We start from the raw sequence: 21,586 nt of genomic DNA, 5'->3' as shown, positions 1-21,586 counted from the left end.
AAGTTTATTCTCGTAGTGCCCGCATATATATATATATATATATATATTTCTTAATTTGGAATGGCCCATATTCTCTTTAGCGCAAACAACCTGATCCAAAAGAAAAGAAAATATCCCCCCCTCGCCTAAGGTGGCGCTAGAGCACTATTAGGCGGACATATGTGCAGGAATCAACCTGATCTGCAACTTGTCTTGAAAAGTTGAGCTGTGTCCGAGCGATATTTGCAGGTTTGATTATGATGTTATAAATATGTCAGACATACGCGTTTCAGACTGCGTCATCGTTGTCCGATTTCAAGGCGTCGGAGCAGGAGCAAGAGTTATGACAACTTTATTAACGCTTTCCGGGATTTAAAGAAAGGGATCTAGGTGCAGGCCGCCAGAGCTTCATATTAAAGTAAATGAGAGTAATAGCCGTAGCGCTTCACTTTACGAGCCCGTGTTCACTGTTTAGCCTGAAAACTAAGCCGTTTTTTGTGTGTTTGGTGCCAGAAACGGTCATATAGTTCATCATCATCATTATCAATTTAATTTAATTTATCAAAGGTTTTGATCGTCACACTGGGGTTTATTGTGGTTGTGTTCAGCACGCTACGGAAGCTTGTTTAGATCAGAAAACACTAGGGCAGAATTGAGGTTTGCGTTCAAGATTCATTCCATACAAGATTCCAATGCATCAATTGCCAATATTTTGAACAATTCCCCAAAGTGTCATGTTTTAGTTGCTGCCGTTAGCACATCGTTGTTGAGCCAGCAGAGTTTACTTTGGTGTAGTGTTGCCAGCACAATAGCACCGTGATCACTTTGTCAGAAGGGATTAAATGGATTAATGTCTCTGGATTAGGATGGAACCAGCTGGGTACATTTGTGGAAGAAAGTGTGCTTATGTGTGTGTGTTGGAGAGGACTCTTGTTTTAATGGGTTTTGCCTGATGATAGGTCTGTTAGACCCAAGCATTTCATCATCGTTATATCTACTATACCTTTTACCCTGCGTAATGTACAAGAACATCCTATTCTTATCAACAATTTAACATTTTCAAACTGTGCATCAATCAGGACTTGCTATGATGCAGATTTAAACTAGATTTAACTAGTTGAACGGTATGCGTTAATAACATATACAATAACCATATAAAATTAACATTTTAAAACTACTAACCCTAAGTCTTGGACGGAGTGTCTGAGGCCTTGTCAAAACGAACTGTAGGGGTCAATATTGTTTTTGTATATTAATAAAAAGTTATCTTCCATCAATATTTGGGATGAGAAACGAACATTATTTGAGGAAGGGATGGTTTTACTGTAGCACAATAAGATACAAACCCATTATTTGAAAGAATTATTTATTATTGACTTAAATATGTTCCAAACATGTCTTTTGAGTTTGGTTGTCTCAGTGTTTTCCTCATGCTGTTGGCTCCATGCTTGTTTTTGACAGAATGTTTTTGCAGTCGTGTGCTGCTTCATCATCAAACTAACTTTTTGTGAACAAAGTGCACTATTTATTGATTCTTCCCTTCAACTACAGAATCTGATTTATCTCCACATCAAAAACTCTAAATTTCCATCAAAACCCACACATACAGAGCTTGTGGAATATAAAATATGTTTTTACTAAAGCGAAATACACTTCATCAAATTTGAATGAATGGCATCACTCCAAACTGTCTTTGTTACTTGTTCACAAAATGATATCATTTTTTGCATGATTTCTGGTATAGGAGACATTGGTGATGGTAAGTTTTGGTCAGAGACCTTTCAATCGTAACAAGAAAGTATTTTAAGAGGTAGGACTTTTACAATTGAGTGGCCCACTGCGACTGCATGACAATATTTCCGATTACACTTAAGGTACAACTCTTGCATGTTTTTTCTGTTTGATTCGGATGGACCTAATGTTCTCATTATGGTCTGCCTCTGTTTTTAAATGGTTTTTGCATGTTTATCTTTTCACACCCACGGGCGCCTCCAAGGTGTGGACTGAAATTTGATAGGCCCTCCTAGTGGTCAGGCAATGTCTGATGGAAATTAGAATTCAAATGCATTCTGCTTCTTTCTCACACTTAGGCCACCTGGTGGCCAAAATAATAAAACATAATTTCATTATAATTTATTATGAATATTTATTTTGTTAAATGTATTCTAACTGTCCTGATTTAGAGGAGTGTAGAAGTGTTTGCTTTATTTGCTTAAACTGGACAAATAAACAACCACAACGTGTGAATGGAGCTGTTTTTGCCAAATAATGAGCTGATCATTCTTCAGACATAATATCCATGCATCTCCTGTGCATATTGTGAATGTCTCAGTGAATACAATGCATTCTTAAAGGTGCAAGCTATGATAATCAGCACTGGGTCACCACTCATCTAGGTCATATTACTGTCAGTATTTTAATAGAACTAATATAATTACCACAATTATCCTGACTATTTAGGACCTTCCTCCTCCAGCCCCCTCCTTCTGACCACCCCATGGCCACCCCTGTTTCAAAACCCTGGCGGCGCCACTGTTCACACCACTGTGACAGCATTTCTTTGCTGTACTGCGAGCATGCTTTTTCTCAATCACTTCAGCCACTTGAAATATTTACTGTGGCAGCTTTCAATCCAAGCATTTCACACTTTTACAAATCTCACAGTTTTTTCAGATTCAAACTAAACAAGATGTTTTATTTTCAAAGGCCACTTTGTTTTTGCATTTCCATTTAGTTCAGTTTCACTAGTATTTCCACAAATTCTTTGACACAATCTGATGGAAAAGAGCTTTGGAAACGGCAGACCTCTGGGGTGCATCGTAACCTGAGGGATTGCCATACTGAGTAATTGCTTTACCTTTTGTTTCTTGCAGTGTATTTCATCACAACCAGTCAAAAGCAATGCCTGATTTTAAGAATACTAAAAACTTAGTTATATTAAAAGCTTTAGTTAAGCCTAATGTCATAGCAGAGACAAGATAAGGCAGTGATTTAGCAATCTCTTAAAACAAATCCCCATCCCTCAGATACAAATCTTCAAGGTTAAAATCAAATATTCAGGATTCTCTCACATCCCAGTGCGGCCTTGGTCAGGCTAGAGAAAGGGGACAGAATAAAAGACCAGTCCATAAATCAAAGTCGCTCCTGAAGGGGATACAATGGGTCACTTGCATGTGATGTTACGCCTTGCATGCTGACGACATGCAACGGCCCTGTTCTGTCTGCATGCGGCTTAATGAGTGTTTCCTCTCTCTCCCTCTGCCTGTCCGTGCTTCAGAAGACGACCCCAACGAAGGTGGGTATTATATCACTGGGCATGTTTTTCTGTTTTCATACAGGTAAAAAAGTGTAAGTCTGACTCAGGAAGACGACTTGTTTCATCTATGTCATGCCATAAACTAATGCAGGTTGCTGTTACTGTTTTGATTTCCCTTGAAATTTGAATGTGTATCTGCTTGTAGTTGGCTTTGTGTCAACTCACATTTTGCTGCAATGTATGAAAATGATGTTTTGATATGCTTTATTCAATAACAATGGGTGCCGCAACTAAAATCACAGTGTAAGCTATTGGAACAATGCTAGATAGTAAGCTATGGAGGGACACTTGACTGTGATTGGTCATTCAAACTGAAAACATGCAGAAACAGGGTAAGGAACATTAAGGTTAGGGCTTGGTAAGGTTTTGTAACAGAATTATGGGTAAGGTTAGGTTTATGATAATAGTTTGGGTTGTGTTGCATCTTACACATAAAGCTGTTAAGAAAAACAAAGGCCTATTCATAGCAACAGAAGTTTACACATTATCGTGGCAACCAGAGCTACATCATCATTTCAGTCCCTCTGGAAATGAGCATGAACCAAGTTATTTCTAATGGTTCGTTCCATTTCTCCTCAGAGGTGGTAACTCGTATTCTTTCAGTTTCTGTGTTCCAGTTGTCAAGTCGGAAATACAATGAGCTGTAACAACTCAAATCAAGTAATAGAAATAACGAAAGTGATAGAAATCGGCCAAAATACAGATCCATTTAAGTACATTTATTAACCCGGACATTGTTTTTTACATTTACAATTTGGTCATCAGCTCTGTGTAGACGCTAGCAACATTAGCCTAACGGTACATTTATAACGGTAAAGGCTCAGCTGCTGCACAGGAGCAGATCCACACACAGCGGGTGGAAATAACACAAGAACTAACAATATTTTAACTGTCGGATATCAAACTTCGTCCAAACGCAGCGAACCATGGTGGATTGTCTAACTCGGATTAATAAGGGGTTCTAAAGGGTGGCCTAAATTTCCAAGTAGGAAAGAGCGTCCTCTAATGACAAGTGGAATGCAGCATGAATACTGGATGAAGTAAATGAAAGTGAAGTATGTAAAATAATGTGATAATACATTAGCTTTGAAAATATACTTTCAATCATTGTTGCAAAGTTGGCTCTTAAAATGTAAATTAAGTGGCATGCATTGTGTACAGAACTGGGCGCAGTAAGAGTAATAGTAGTAATGGTAGTACTGGTAGTATTGTTGCGGCTGTAGATGGAGAATTTGCTCACAGAATCTTCAATTACATTTCCCCATTATGTTGACTTCCTCCATTCCGTTAATTGCCAGTGATATTATCATAGAAACTAATGAAAAACAAATTGCAAAGTACAATCAGCTTTTAAATGCTCTGTTGAATTTCATTATTGCCATTAACTAACAACTCGCATTACTCACCTGAACGAGCTCCTCTTCTGTAATGGTAGATATTATTAAAGTTCAACCAACCTCAAAGTGCTGTGTGGAGAGCGCCATGTTGTTTTTTTCCCCATATAATCTGGGTCAGAGAAATGGAAGCTATGCACTTCTTGTTAATTAAATATACTGTAGTAATGTGTTCTAGGACATTAGCCACCATTGTCTACGCAAGGCTATTTCTGTACTGTATTGCTGTGTTTTTTTCTATTGGAGAGGACAAGTGGGCTTCTTTAAAGAGCTCTAAATGTCTTTAGTAAGTTGATGATGAGGCATGGCAACTGTCTCGAGGTTGACCACATGCTCATCACTACACCCCTGTCTGTGCACCGCTTCCCTTGACTCACCCCTGCCCCACTCTCTCCAGCACCTCCCAAGTTGTAACGCTGGCATCTACTCTCGCACGAGTCAGATGCCCTCAGCTTTTTCCCCATGATCCCTTGCTGACTGTACTCTTGTTTTCCTTAAAGGTCTGGCACACCTGATGATGGGCGACCAAGGTATGAGCTAAACTTCCTTATTCCTTGTTATTCTTCCCGTTCTTCCGCCGTCCCCTCCCAAGTTCTCTGTGTATTTCCAGGCTTGAAGCTTCTCATATCGGCAGCCATTTTTCTTTCTTTTTTTTTCTGAGCGACCTAGTTGGTTCTGCCATGCAGTGACTTTTTCATACAGTATGACCCCATTTTAAACTCATTTGGTTTCAATCCGTCTCCTCTGCTGAATAGCTGTGATCTCTCGACTCACATTGTCTTTAATTATTCATTTAGATGGTACATTTTTATGTTTTTTATACTTATGTGGTTAAAAGCACATTAACATGGGAAAGAGGCTGTTGGATATGGCTTTCTGAATTTTTTAAGCTGATCCGCATTTGCTGCACCATTGCATGTCTTCATTTTATATATGGGCTGCACAATATCCTCTGTATATTGTATGTCCTAGTTTTGACTGGTGAGCCCATGTGTGAGGCTTGAATCCAAGATTTATCAAGGCATGTTACCAAGAAATGTAAAATAAGATAAGATAAGATAAATATCTGCATATAAATATCTTAATAATAACCATAATAAAATATCTTTCTCTGGAAAGGTTTCAAAGGTATAATTTTCATGAAAATTACTTTTGACAGAAGTCAAAACGCCTTGATCTCTTAAAACAGAGTCCAGATGACTATCTTTGAAACATTTCTTATCATGGACCACTTCTGGATGAATGAGAGATGACAGCCTTTGTTACAACATAAAAAAGCAATAATATTGTGCAGACGAGATGTTATATGTGTGCATATCCCAGTTCTGCAGAGGAGATGGGATGTCAAATGTTGCCAACAAAAGTCCTCATATTTCCATTGCACGCCTCTGCTGCCATCAAGCTTCTATCCTTTCCCTATTTTCCTGTTAGGCACTTATTGGTGTCTCTCCTTTTTGTCTGGACTCTGCTTTCTTCATGGAACATTTCACCTAACCTTATAGGTAAAAACAAAGGTACTATCTTTTATTTTTAATCCATCCTAACCACACTGTGTTGGCTTTGAATCCTCATTCTCAATGGTTGTCTAATTGTATTTTCAACTGTATTGTTTGAAGGTAGGTGCTTTTTGCATTGCTGAAACCACCTGTTTTTCCTTTCCGCTTGGTGCATGATTATAAATGAGCCTCACATGGGTATGGGGACACAGTTCTAGTTCTGATACCGCACCACCACCTCCACCATCACCCAGGGGTAACACCAGCGTTTTGTCCCCATAAATGGCTGTGTGTTTTGGGGTGGATGGTAGTGGGCGTCCCTCCCCCAGGCGCTGGTTCTCCCTCATGGGGTAAGTGGACTTCTGATCTTTGCTCTTTGCTGACTTTCCTCCTCAGGGCAGAGAGGGGAATCTTGGCTTCTCAGGTCCCTGCTGAGCATTCAAGGTAAAAACTTTATTACTTATAGCTTAAAATAGCATAACAATCCTGCTACATATATTTTCATGCTTTTCGTATTGGCTGATATGCTACATAAAGTCTTAAAAACAGTGGTGGCCAAAATTATTAGACATGTTTATTCAAGAAAATGTGACACTTTTTACTCAAACACAATTTGCAATAAGCTGCATCCTTCTGCGTATCCGTAGTGTCGTTACACATTCTGACAATCTCTCCAACTAATCATTAATAAAAAGACATTCACTATAGGTAGGTGATCTGTCTTGCCCAAGGACACAACAACAGTATATTTTTAAACTTTGGTTCGTTTAAAAGACAATAAGTGAGGAGATGTACTGTAATTACCATATGTTTTGGGCGGGACAGTTTTGAAGATGGCTCACAGTTAGCAGCCGAATCATGTCAATCCATTGGTTTCAGAAAGATGAAAGATTAGGAACGTTGCCGTAGCGATTCACAATTTTTTTTATTTTTTTTATATTTGAATGGGATAAAGTCCTTCAAATGTTGCATTCATAGAAACCAATGAATGAGGTAATTGCATAGATAGATAGATGGTCGTATTAGTAGACATTTCAATCCTCTAATTTAAGATTTTCTGTTGCTAGGCCAACTACTAGATCCCATCACGACAATGGACGGAAAGATGAAATTAGTGTCTTTTTGTTTTGTTTTGTTTTATTTGATTTTTTTGCAATCAATATCTGCTACATTATACAAGGAAAAGATATAATTTTAGCCACCATTGCATATTTGTCATTGCCTAGACTACATTATTAATTCGCTTGCTGTCGTTGTGGCTCTTATAAGTTAGACCGTTGCTTTTGCTCCTTTGCATTTCGACATTTAAAACGATTTCCTCTATTTGAAATGATTGTCATGTCAACGCCTCTATAATTTCTGAATCTGAAGCATCGACAAAAAGGTAAGTCTCTATCCTGCACACTGTTCCACTTACACTATCCCCATATTTGCTCTTTCTGATACAATCACAATCACAATGAAAAATATTAGACTGGAAGTCTGCACACTTTCCCCTGTCAACGTTTTTTTATTTTATTTTATTTTAATGAACTGCTGCTTTTACTCGTGCAAGGTAAGTTTTTTTGTTTTATTCACAGTCACATCTCAACAACGCTGATGATTCACCCAGATCAGCGTGACACAACACTTTGCTGTTAAACATACAATCACACCAAGTCAAATATGTCTCAGAAGATTAACAAGTCTGCTTGAGCTGATACATGTGATATGTCCTCAGATTTCTGTACGTGGAGGTTTGGTTGAAGGTTTGGCTGCTAAGTTCAGCGTTCTTTTGTGAGAACTAGTCTAATGCCTTAAATTCGAAAAAAAAAAAAAATACACGTCCCATTGATGTTGAATAAGCTTTAGAAATAGACACACCGTAATCCTTTTATCGAACTATGAAGATGAATTAGGCTGCTGTATTGTGTTCAGAGTAGAACAAATTTCCAAATGTTGCAGGTGGGGTTATTATGTTCATTATTTAGTCCTGATGTAGCCTTCATTTGGTCCTGTCCTAGCTGGTTTTGTCCATGTCTAGTCCATGTTCAGTTTCGTGTTTAGTTTAAATTTTGATTTGGCGTGTCTGAAAGCGCAAACACAGCCCAAAAGTTGAAAATAAAAATAAAAAAGAGGAATACGGCTGTGGTTTAAGAGTGAAAACATTGCCGCAAACATACCATCACTGTACACACGCCTAATCTAAAGCAAATCAAAGCACTCCTTATGTGTTTACAGATGTATGAAGTCGACTGGTGCTGTTATTTTCACTGCCCCACACCAAAGCCATTATGTTTTATATAGTACAGTGGCGCAGGTTGAGTGTGGCAGAAGGAGAGCCGCGGGAACAGTCTGAGAGATGCTGAGGAGGCACAAATGTGACTTATACGTATCGCACCCGTTTCTAATTTGGGCTGTGCTCCTCTGTCCCCTGTGTTTTCTTGTGCTCCTCTCAGAGTCATTTCATATTCACTGTAACCACAACCTTGTCTCCCTATAGATAGACAGATAATGTAGTCTAACGTATTACATCGCACATGTGTTTACCGCCAAGATTTATAAAATGCTGTTTCATGGCACCCCTTAGGAGCCCCTCTGCCACTTGTAAACTCTCATGGCAGCTCCATTGAGGCTAAAATGCTACGCTGTTTGGAGTGCATAGCATAGCGTAGTGATATCTCTGGAGCACAAATCACGAGGGTATTTAATTGCTGTCATCAGGATAAAGTGCCGTTCTGGAGCTTAAGGGAAGCCCGCGCATGCAGCTTACAGGTACAGCCCGGCTATTTGTAAATTAGTGTACTTTCTAATGTAATTGCTTTCGTCGTCTAAAGATGGAGATGGTCCCGTTTCATTAGAACACGCACATTACATGGATTTGACTCGAGCAGGCTGCTAATCTCTCCCTCTCCCAAGCTGTTTTCTCGCTGTGTACTCAGTTTCACATGTCAAATTAAATGTATGTCTGAACTGAAAACACTCCCACTGGTACAGGAACACAAACACCTGGGATTTGTGGTGTAACAGGGAAAAAAAATTAACAAAACGTGAAAAAAATGACAGCTATTTCGAGGATTTGGGCCTGCTTCCATTTCTCAGGAGGTTTTTCAGCTTCCTCATTTGTGCTACATATGCTTTGATAAGAAGTGCAATGCTACATGCTGAGAACAAATGTGTTGGAATAAGTACAGTAAATCGAGGCAATTTCTGTCTAACATATTGACTTAAAGGGTCTGTAGCTGACTTTTAATTCTTCAGTGCAGAAAAAAACAACTCCCTTTGCTCCATTCGTTCTTCACACGTGGTTCAATTGGGGACAGCCCCTTAAAATCTGCTTTAATAATAGTAGTGTTTGCTATTCTTCTACATCTACAGTATTTTGTACATTTCAGTTGTTGTTGCAAATGCTCTTGAAACTCAGCAGGGCCAGTTCCAGTAAAGAGCAGTGCTTGATATCCACTTCAGCCATTTAATTTACCAATTTGTGAGCCACATACTGTATACATAACAGCTCTAATTTACATGTCGAGCGCTGACACATGCAAATACATGTGTATTGAAACCTCGGGCTACCAGAAATAAACCTGTCACACCTTTCACTCTGAACTTGCTGAATCACTGTAGGGCAAGGTAATATACTATTCTGTAAAGAAGTATGCAAGATGGAGTAAGGTGGAGAAAATACACTTCAGTCACATTTCCATTGGGCTCACTTCAGAGTGGAGCATAATGGTTCGAAAGTGTCTTCACTGCAATAAGTACTGGGGTCCGAAAAGGGCAGTGAATGTTGCTTGCTTCCAGAGGGTGCTGGCTCGCCTTTTGCTCCTGGAATGCTTTATGATTGGACAAGAGAGAACACAGATTATATTGAAAAAGAACATTAAAAGCAGATAAATACAAAATGATAATAATTTATATATCGTGTATATATATATATATATATATATATATATATATATATATATATATATATATATATATATATATATATATATATATATATCCGGTGCATACTGCATCAACTTAGCATCGAAGTCCATCAAAACCCAGTGCATTTAATTCAACGTGAAAATGCTGCATTGAGGCGCAGAGGAATTAAATTAATGCAGAAAAAATGATTATAAACTATCTTGTTTATTGCTTTAGCCACTTCTCTCAGCCACACGTCTTTTTGTAAATAGCAGAGCTTGGCCTTATGAGGAGAAATATTCAGGTATGATGTAGATTTGGTTTATTCTGAAAACCTGGATGGGTGATGTCAGCTGCTCATGTAGCAGAGCCCTGGGAGCCAGGGAAATGCCATTCCGCCATTAATAGAAGTGGCTTGAGACACTCCAAAATCAATCGGTCTGGGGCACAAGGAACAGTCGAAACATGGCTCTTAATTACTATAAATACAGGTCCAAAGCAGCATCTTTTAGACAGCATTTGTGGCATATATGTTTGACCTTTTTACAATATAGAACAGCTGTAACATCATATTTCCCCCCATTGACATAAAGTAAATGCTATGTTCCGTTAGTGGACGGACAAAACCAACAACCCTGCCATCCTATTTCCACATTCTAACACTTTACTGTCACCTCTTATCTGCACACTCATTATGTCAAATGTCAGCGCATGGATAAATGTTACAGAAGCTGACTCAGAATTTTAAACAAGCAAACTTTTGGAAGCATATGGCTAACATCAGTGCCATCTGGTGTGAGAGGCTCATCCCGGTGAGAGTGAAGGGAGATCCAGGTGCATGCGAATGAGCTTTCTTTGTTTATCTCCGATGCCTGTGCGCCAACATACGGAAGATTATGTATTGAGACCTGAAATAACCTTTAGCTTCAACCTTCATGTTAGCTGCGTGGATTTTGTTTATCAGACCGCATTGCACTTTGACTCAACTTTTTTGTTCATAAATATATTGAAGCCTCTTTTGTATAGTCTTTTATTGGATGAAACATTAATCTCCAGCTACGGATTTCAAACTGGCACTATAATTGAGCTGGAACGCATTTTCAGTCATTCTTCTTAAGTCAAAACCGAGAGGGGAGAAAAGTGTTTACCCAGGCATTATCTCGCAACTGTCAACGTTTTGCTCAGCCCTGACTTTCTATGCTAAAATTTGCTGAGAGGTTCCCAAGAAGAAGTTTAGCAAAGATTTGTTTTTGAATAGTTAAGCAAGTAAACGGCCAGGCTTCATTATAAAGCTAATTCCTCACTCAGCACCTTCAGTTATTCAAACAGGACGATCTGTAGCAGCTTATCTGTAAATGTCAGTTAAAAATAGACATCTGAGACAACCATCTGACCATTTGTCGTATTGAATTCTCACTAAACATGCACTTGGTGAGCACTGACTTGCACAGACCAGGCTTGCATAAGTCAGTTCAAGGGTAAATGCTAAACTTGCATCGTAACATTTATTGACACTCCCCAGAAAGGTTAACATGTACAAATAAAGTTGCTATGCTAATTGATGATCCAACTGATTACCAATCGAGATCTAGTCTAGGGTTAAACTTGGTTTAGATTTGGTTTTGGACAGCTAAAAGATTTATTTTCTTCCCTGATTAGTCTCATTTACAAGGCCCTAGCGTGGCAATGGTTTTGACAGTGTGATAGTGGCCTTATGTAACGCTGTAACATGGCCGTATGAAAGGTGATCGCAGTAGCCGGCTTTAATTAGCTGCAGGTCAAATAGAGCTGATCAAAACAGACGATAGCAACAACTCACAACAAGATCGTTCCCGTGCAGACACTTGCTCACTGACAGAGCCGCGGCTCAATCTTTGTAGTTGAACATGACGTGTGGTTTTTCAAGTCATGGCATTGGTCTTATTTATGAAATCTTGAAAAAGGAAGAGGATTCATTTTACATTATTTAGTGTTGTGCAGTGGTGGAAAGTAACAAAAAAGTGCTGTACTGTATTTTCCGCACTATAGGGCGCACTGGATCATAAGACGCACTGTCAATGAATGGTCTATTTTCGATCATTTTTCATATATAAGGCGCACCGTTCTATAAGGCGCATTAAGCGAAACAAAACGTGTACCACACAAAATCGCTTTGAGGCCAGTAAGCAAAACCAGAATGAATCCATATATAAGGCGCTGGATTATCATTTTTTTTGAAAATTAAAGGCTTTTAAGTGCGCCTTATAGTGCAGAAAATATGGTAAGTGTAACAAGTGTAACTTGATTATATTTTTGAGGGTTATTTTAGCATGTTCATAGTGCCTAAAAGTTTGGAATTTAAGCCTGAGCTTTGAGCAGCCCAAAATATACACCTCAAATTCGAGAGGAAATCTATTGGAATTGCTACTGTTGACTGAAAATCATTGCAGTTTATTATCAAAATCATTACATTTAATGCATAAACAGCTCTCAAAATCTGTGTGAAATTCTTCTGCTATTGTTCCACCACAACTGACAAACATCTTTAGTGCTACCACTTTCTTCTTGCTTCTTCGTCGACTTTAAAAGCTTGTTATGCTCTTTATATCCCACATAGGACCTGAATGTAATGTACTAATCTTTGTCGCTTTACAGCAGCCTTGCCAATCCACCTTGTCAAGATGCACAAACATCACTAGGGGCCATTTCATGTCTTTTTTCCTAAGCTGCGAGAAGTAGAAGTGTGTTTTTCCCATCTCTGGAGCAGTAAAGTGCCTCTGTGACCCATCAAGTACAATTACACTGTTTGTAGCCGGCGGTGATGGCCCTGTGGCACTGTGCGGTGTGGCCAAGACAGGACAGAGAGGTTACATTAGATGTGTATTGACTTCTGAACATGAGAATAGCCGGCTATGCTTACACAAACTGAAGGTCATAATAGGCCTGGTTAAATTGGCTTTAGAGGTTTAAAACATTGATGTTACTCAAAATTTATTACCAACAAATTTAATATGTCTATGTCTCTGTAATCTGGGGTCACAACATCAGAGGTGGAAGAAGCACTCACTTTTGTTGTTAAGTACAGATACAGGAGCAAAAATGTACTAAATTAAAAGTAAATGCATCATATTAAAAAATGACTGAAGCAAAAGTTAATCTATCTGTGACTGATGAAGGATTGTAACCTTGATATAGTATAGTATATGGAGTCATGTGTTACATTTTGTAGATCTTGATTACATCTTTAAGATGCCATTGCATCTAGCGTTTTTAAGAACTAAAAATAATAATTTTAAAAGCAAAATTAAGTGGTTTTAATTCAATCTATAGTTTAAATAAATACATCTAAATATAAAGTACTTTTTATCTGGCTGTTTTTGTCACATTTATTCACAAACTTAAGAAATTGTGATTAGTTTCACACAAGATATAACACATAATTGTTAAATTGTCATGTTTTTCCCCACAATAATCGTTACCCAAAGTTTGAAATCAGGACATCCCTACTTGTAGTACACCTTTATTACAGTTTGTAATAATGGAATTGGTCATTTCCAGGACTTACATCAGTAATAACCCTGGAAGTTGTCGGGTGTAATCACAGACTACATTAGTAATGTATTACACACATCCCATTAAAAAGAAAAAGAAAGGGGAAATAACAATTGAACTCGGGGGAGACATTTGGATCTATGTGTTTCAACTGCCTGTTATGCAACATTTTGAGGACATTAGCTGTGTCCAAATGGCACTATTTAGGGGTCATGCCATTTTTAGTGTGACAAAAAGTCCCACAGGCGAACAAAGTAATGCACTCAAAATGTCCTGCAATGCATCTTGAAACGTCGTGTCCAGCGCTGGTCGCGTCTAAACTGAATGAAAACTAGATGGAAAAACTGTTTAACAAAGCACTGTCGACCTGTGATTATGAATAAACCATTCCTAAATAAAACGTTATTCTGCAAAGTTGCCATTACCTTAGCTTGAGCTGTAAAAAGGCCTCCATCCTTGGCAAAAGGTTAAATAATCCTGGCCGTTCGATGTGAGAACATGAGATCCATGCAAAATAATACTTGGATGATGATTATTAGTCCTTAACTATGTGCGTCAGATGGATTTGACCAATATGTATTACAGTCCAATCCATTTTATAATGTTAATCACTATTGCGATGGTTTTAATTTCTCCCATGGATAAGAGTAAACCATGACATAGAAAACAGAAGCTGTACCCTGGTCATCTGCAGTCCAGGATAACTCAAAAAATTAGATTTATTGTTTGTGGAGCATTGTTTTTATAAATCAAAAGTCTTTGGTGGGCGTTTGATCGACATGTTTTGCTTCTTTGTGTCAGTCTTCCTTTCATCACTAGCATCACTAATCAGATAAATAGCCCAAGTGCCTTCATCCTAGTATTTCTAAGACTGTATTGAAGTACATGCAGATTATACAGAGATTACACACAGGTATTTTAAGTCTAACAGTGAGAATGAGAATATTTATAGCCAACAATGACACGCATATAACTTTCCCTTCGCCAAAGAAAAGGGGAATCTGGAATAAAAAGGCAGATCGATATGAACAGGGCTTGTCTGGCTTCCCAGGTGGACTGCAAGGAGATCTGCCTGTGGATCAATAGAGCCGGTCAATGCCAGCTCCAGACTACTGCAGGGATGAAAAACTCTTATTTCTTGGCCCACAGAAGGAAGTGGATGAATCTCACTAGAAAATAGATAAGAAGAAGACACTTATACTTCAAAAGCACCCTTTGCATGACTGTTTGTTTAGTTATGCCTCCTAGATCATGCATTATGGCTGTTTTATTGAGCGAGGAAGGCTGCTCAATGGTTCCAGTGATGTATTTTATTATAGGCTATGGAATGGCTTTAGTTTGTATCGGAAGGACATAAATCGACATGTTATGTTTATAATACATGTTTATAGGGTGTCTGTAGGAATATGGAAGAAATGTTTACTGATGATGACTTACACAATAAAAATGGACAGCTCAGTGATGGAAATTTGTGCTCTTATGAAAGTACTCAAGGCCAGAAAAAACATGGGAGAAAAAAATTAGAAGTGGGCGCCAACTGCTTAGAGGTTAGAGCTCCACCACCTGGCCTTTGTATGAATGTGGTTGTCTGCCCAGCCCTCCTACATTCTGTTTGAATACAGAAAGGTTTGTATTAAGAAAGGACGTCAAAAAAAACCCCTCCTAACTTGGGACCTCAGCTGCAAAGAGGTGTTTCTCAAATGTAGAAGACAACTCAAATATACTGGAATCAATTGCGTTTAGTGCTTTGCTTGTTGATGCATCAGAAATCCGTAAACAAATCAGTTTTTTCATTTGTCTATGTTCTCTGTCCTCATGCCTTTCTCTGATTGGCTAATCCACCTGTCAGTCACGGCCTTTGGATATCAGAGAGTTAGTTCCAGACCCAAACGTCTTTGTAAAATATTGTCAAAGCGCTTTGGTTTGACCAGTTTGGCTCTGGCGTTTTGGAAGGACATTGGTGCAGATTGGCAGCCACGTTTTGTCATGGAATTAGACATAAACCAATGCTATTCCTTAACACACAGAGAACACAATTCAACTTAGAATATGAAACGATACAGAAACATCAGACTTTTGTGTAGCATGCATGGGAGAAACTGCCGGGCCGGGTCGCCAAGGCTGTTGTAAGTAGCCTGGCGACCCTCCTGTGGTCTCACGACGTTTTTTCTCATGCAGGTTGGTTTTATTAGAAATTATGGAATAGGTGGGTCACATTCTCATTGGTCAGCTTCACATCAAGGCACTTGTCTTTTACAACAGTTGGTATTTTTACCTAGAGATAAAGCATGGGTAATGTTTACCTAAACTCCCCTGGGCTGTTACACCCCCTCCCTAGGATAAACATTCCTCTGCTCCATCTTTACGACACGAACAAATGCAGTTTTTCACATGCCGTTTTTCTCTTAGACTAATGATGCAGATAATATACAGATATCGTCACATCACTATTATGCAGATAAAATACATCACAGAAATATAATCATATATTTACATTTTATCACACGTTTCCATCCCAGGGCAGCTGTGGCTACAGGAATAGGAACTGTTGTGAATAACGCCCAAAAGCACTTTGAGTATATAGAAATGCACCATAAATCAGAGGCATTATTATCAATACCAAAAAGGAAATACTTTTTTTTAAAAAATCCAGAATTAACATCACGTAGACATTGCAAAAATTGACAGAATTCTCTATTTGAAACATAGTTATCCAACTTGCTGTGCATTCACAATTCTTCTGAGACCATCCAAAAGCCTAAACTGTGGCTCTCTCCACACCCTGATGCATAGCGAGGAAATGGCATGGCTCCTAGTGGGAAATTGAATAGTCCATTTCCAATGGAGTGTGCCCTGGAAATCCATGGGGGTCAGTGACAATTTGTCTCAGGAGGTCTGCACCAGAGTCATTATGCTCAGGACCAACATGTCCCAGGGGCCTGCAGCACACTTTAACAGAATTCCTGTTTGATGTATATAAAACATTTTCGCTTTCCTTGGCTTTTTTCCCAGAGTGGAAATAGGTATGAAGCCCCCAATGCTCCCATTCAGTAAAAGGCAGATGAATTTGTGATTACCCAACAGCCTGCTCAGTAATCATACAACACTACTATCATGGAGTGAATTTTAAGTGAGGCAAGTGAGTATAAATGTCCTTTGTTCAACTGTACGCCTGGAGAAAATAATAGACTACTGCCAAATGCTCAATTATTTTTAGGAGAATAATATAGCGGTGGTAAACAAAAGTGGAAAATTAATTTAGCTTTTTGTAGCTTGGTAAATGAAACAATAGTTGTGTTCTGCACAGCACTGTAATAAATTACCTGTTGTTTAAGGAACATTAACACATCAAAACACAGTACTTTTGTTTACTACATAGCTTTTGGGTCACGTTAAACCCCTTCCCATTGCTTGATGGTCTCACAAAGCAGTGGTGTGTAATGGTATTTCACGGAATATGGTCTGAAATAGCTTTTGAGAAAGCTTGTTACTTGAGATATACATTTTCCAATAAATCAATACATTAGTTGAATACATTCGTCATCAACAAGTCCCTAATCTTTCCCAAACCATTACGAGGAACATGTGATTAATTATATTGAATGTGAATGCTGTTTATAGCATTTTGCTCATATACTTGCTCTAAATTACATCTGCTTTTATAATTAAGAGCTCTGACGTGGCTTCCTCTGGGACTACAGTGTAAGTACGGCGGCACTTAGATCTCAGTAAGTTACTAATTTATAACATCCCTGCAATTTGATCCTAAAGAGATGAGTACCTTCTGCTAATTGGATTACACTCAGACGTCAGTTCACTTTTAAGGAGCATGCATTGTGCGTCACTATCTAATGTTGTTTAAAGGAGACATAATATGCTTTTCTTTGGGTATTTAGTATTTAATTATAAATAAGCAGATCAATGGCTTAGTAATAGAAACAGGTCCATTAACTTCCTGTTCCTACCACAGAGAATTTCATTCAGGCATTTCACTTGACAGGCAGCGGTTTTAAAAACTGGCAACATGACATTTTAGAACCCTACATGTAACACTTGCGGTCTTAAATTTTTAAATAATCAAAACTGTGGGTGGGGATAGGGGGAAGGTCACACATTTCTCCTCGTGCCTCAGTTGCAGAACATGAAACAATCAAAATATAACTTTGAGCACACTAATCAGGAGGAAATATTGTTGTATAAAGGTTAAAGCTTGTCAAAGCTGAGTTTCTCTTTTATGTCCCCTTTAATATTTTGTGGGTACATTAATTGTTTCATTGTACATAATTATTAAAACATAGCAGTAATATTTACAACATTTACATTACAATAAAACTTAGCTCAAGCAAGGACTTTAAAAGTGCAACTCTGAGGAGCCTGGTAGTCGAGTGGTCTATGCCAATGGTTCCCAAAGTGGGGTGTCACGAGACATGAGCTGGGGGTCAGAAAATGTCATTAAAAAAAAAAAGTAATTCATGGATATTTTGTGGAAACAATATATTTTAGTAGACAGTTAAATAGACAATAAGCCACTCAAACAAACGCAAAGTAAACCTAATTTTAAATATTGCAACTTGAAATTGTCTCGGACTGCAATTTCAATTAGCAGTGGCTGTCCCGGGTCTGTTGCACAGTTATTTTGGGGTTCCCGGCCTGAAAAGGTTGGGAACCCCTGATCCATGCTACAGCAAGTATACAAAGCTCTCTGCCGGCCTCAGCTGTGTTTTTTCCCATTTCAGCCACACATGACCCAAACCGACAAAAGAGATAAATATACCGTAAGAACATTGCACCAGGCCCATGTAATCAAGTCTATTCTTTTCAATCATGCCCCGTGCCCATATCATTAGTCCATCTCCTTGTTATCCATTCCCTCCTTTCTCATATCCTGTTGTTGCCTTTTGCCTCTCGACTTGTCAGATTGAAATCACCTCCAGATTGCCCTCACGTCTCTATAGCGAAGAAGGGAGAGAGAGAGAGAGGGGGGGGGGTCCTAGAAAGCCGGAGGTAGATTACATGACCACTTGATCCACCGGCGCTGTAATAGTCAGTAGAAAATGAGAACCCAAGGTTTAAATGCACTTATGCTGCTAAATTATTCAACAATGGCATGTCATCTAAGGTTTTGACAATGCAGTTTTATCCGGGTCTTATGGGAAATTATCCATTGTAATTTCAATGGAGTAATGCACTAGTCTTTACTGTAAGTATAAGCATTGATTGACTCCCAGAATGTATTTTATTTGCATTGAGGCCGCACAGTGAATTTATAAGCTTGGTTTTCATGCATTTCCCCATAGCCTTAACGAGCACAGGCTATGTATAGGGCTGTAGTTAACCTATAGAAGCCTATATGGCCACATTATGTAATTGGACCATATTCTGCAGGGTTTGCTTTGATGTGCGTGCGTGTGATTAGTGGCACTTGCACACTGCACAGCTAATTGTTTCAGCGTTATCTAATCATAGAAATAGAGTCTCATATGCCAGAATATACAGTCCACAGCTCCATCAGATCGCAACTTATATGAAATATGGACCTTCTTTGATTCATATATTTATTGTTTCATAAAGCTTTTAGAACCTTCATCCATATGAGCAAATAGTTACAGACCTAAAGCAAATAAAGAAAAAAAGAAAGAAAGCAAATTACCGATCATAAAAGATATGACTACCGTACACTGAATCGTTTAATACCATTGCCGTAATCTTCAGTCAGTTATCTATTCACTTACTTACTTCGAGCTATGTGCTATAGTTATGTCATGCTTAAAACAAACATGCCATTTGCTGTGTGATTTGTGTTTAAGGGTTTTGTTGAGCTGCTTTGGGCGGGTGACAAATGATGCCAATTTACTGCAATGACAATTCAACAACTCACTCTTAAGCACTAAAAAGGCCAGAATTGCTTATAGGGACCCAAAGTGTCCTCTTGTGGCATTGATATGAGAAAGTAACAGCTATTTTTCCACACTGTACTGGCAGTTACAGAATTATAATCCTGAATAAAAATGGTTTAGAAAACGGCAGATGTCCAGAGTTTCCCCTTAATCTCAAATATGCAAGTCCACTCATGTCAGAACAGAGAAACAATCAAGTCAAATTTGTCTTTAGTGAAGGGTCATCCTGTCTGCTATTTTTTAACTATTAAATTAAAATGTCTTTTTATCAGACAGGATAGTTTGTTAGCCTGTTTTACATGTTTTGGCTACCTGCAGTAGCCTTCCTCAGAAGTGTCATTCAGTAGGGAGTGCAAGTGTTCCCTAATGTAGTGCAAGCTGCCTACATGCACCACTCTGCACCATCCTGCCACGCCTCCATGGAAGAATACTGGAAGTAGCTGAAACATGTAAAGCAGTTAAACAAACTATCCTGTCTAACTAAAAGAAATTGTTGTTTAATAGTCAAATTTGTGTTTCCATGTGCTTCGCATGCATTCATGAGGGTCAATCTACCTGCGTTGCATCAATGAAATTTCCCCATGTGGGACAATAAAGGAATATCTTATCTTATCTTATCTTATAATCAAGGTTTCCAGGTTATACAGAAAAGGGTTTTACATATAAACCCTTTTCATCCATGGAACTTTATGCAACCTCTTTGCCTAGTCATTTCTCAGTTATGTCATTGTTAAGATGAGCAACTTAATCCGTGGTCTGTTGTTTTTAATGGCAAAAAACAGTGTGTATTTATGTATGTTGCATATGCACAAATGATGATGAAAGGGACAATATACTGCACAATCTCAAAGTGCATCACTATAGGCTCGAGCAACCCGTCATTGAATTCTAACTCCATTCACGTCAAAAGTGATATATGTTTCAGAGGATAGTCTCTTCACACTCAGGAAATTAAAAATAGAAGTCCAATACAGAGTTGTCTGAAAAGCGGCGGACGGGGATCGGGCTTTCATATCCTGACTGTTATCTGAGTATTATTGCTAAAACCTATCCATGTCTGCTCTCAGGGACTATTCAAAGTAAAATGAAAATGCCGGCGTATGGATTTTAAAGATATAGGCACACCAGCTGGTATGCTTTGTGTGGCCTCCATCATTTTAGTCATTTCGTTTGCACAGCTTCTTGTTGGACTGTTATTATATTGTTAATTATAATTTCCACACATTTTGAAATCGATAATAAGAGAAGAAAAAAGACAATTTTGGCATGATCGAAGAGCTGGGAAGTTATTGCCGCAGATCTGCTTTGAAAGCCACAGAGCCCTTGTTCTCCGAGAGGTCCGCAGTCATGACGTACTCAAAGAAGGTAATTCACAGTTCTTTGTAAGTCTTTTCCTCATGGGTCTTAGTAGTTGCATAGTCTGAGAAAAAGACACTGTGAAGCAATCATTCACTTTTATTCCTGTGCTATTTTACATTTTAAAAGCCTGTAAATTTGTCAATGACCAATTTCTTTGCTTTTTAGGAAACTGCAATTTATGCTTTTTTGTGCCAGACATAAATTCCCAGATCTTTCAGTTTAAAGGCAACATTTTGATGATTTTTGACAATTTAAAAGGTAGAGCATTTAGTTTAGAGTTTTTCATTTTGAAGGCAAGAGTGCTAATATTTCACTCACCCATCGATACAGATATTGTGTTAAGGACTCTTACCTCGCTTTTATTTTTATGTATTACTTAACTGAGAGAAAGTTGCAGTACATGGACATCAATGGACATATTTTGAATTAAAACGGCCCATAGATACACTATAAACATGTTGATACAGTGCATTTCCATATGTCACGGTTTAACAGAATGAAAAATAGATGACCTTTATCAAATCCACATCTGCATTACATTCTTCATTTTACGCCCAACACAGACTGTCGGCATATTATCATCAACCTAGATCAAATGTCACACAGGCATTTGGCGGGACAAGACGTGATTGGGATTTGGACCAAAACATCTGTATGTTTGTATCGTCTAACACAGTGCTGTAAATCTGAAGAATCTTGGGCCCTTGTCACTGATTAGCTCTG

General features: G+C 38.5%; 1 protein-coding gene across 22 annotated transcripts in view; it reads left to right on the top strand.

Annotated features, from left to right (window-relative positions):
- The window catches only part of LOC140351099 (neurexin-1a-like), a 313,779-nt gene that overhangs the window by 22,295 nt on the left and 269,898 nt on the right, over nt 1-21,586 (top strand). For 9 of the 22 annotated variants that reach the window (XR_011925335.1, XM_072436767.1, XM_072436765.1 and 6 more), the window contains exons 3-4: nt 5,190-5,219; nt 6,582-6,629. The exons of 5 other annotated variants lie outside the window; for them this stretch is intronic. Coding sequence is in view for 16 of the 17 variants with exons in the window: in XM_072436767.1 (XP_072292868.1) it covers nt 5,190-5,219; nt 6,582-6,629 (78 nt within the window). In the remaining variant the exon portion in view is untranslated. The remainder of the gene's footprint in view (nt 1-5,189; nt 5,220-6,581; nt 6,630-21,586) is intronic. 8 more of the 22 variants (XM_072436780.1, XM_072436777.1, XM_072436774.1 and 5 more) reach the window with 1 other exon arrangement.

This window comes from Eucyclogobius newberryi, unplaced genomic scaffold (genome assembly GCF_026437365.1).
Source record: "Eucyclogobius newberryi isolate DKJ021-1_F unplaced genomic scaffold, fEucNew1.0.hap1 SCAF_8, whole genome shotgun sequence".
Classification (NCBI taxonomy): domain Eukaryota; kingdom Metazoa; phylum Chordata; class Actinopteri; order Gobiiformes; family Gobiidae; genus Eucyclogobius; species Eucyclogobius newberryi.
The sequence above is the reverse complement of the archived record's forward strand: the minus strand, read 5'-3'. Positions and strand labels throughout refer to the sequence as shown.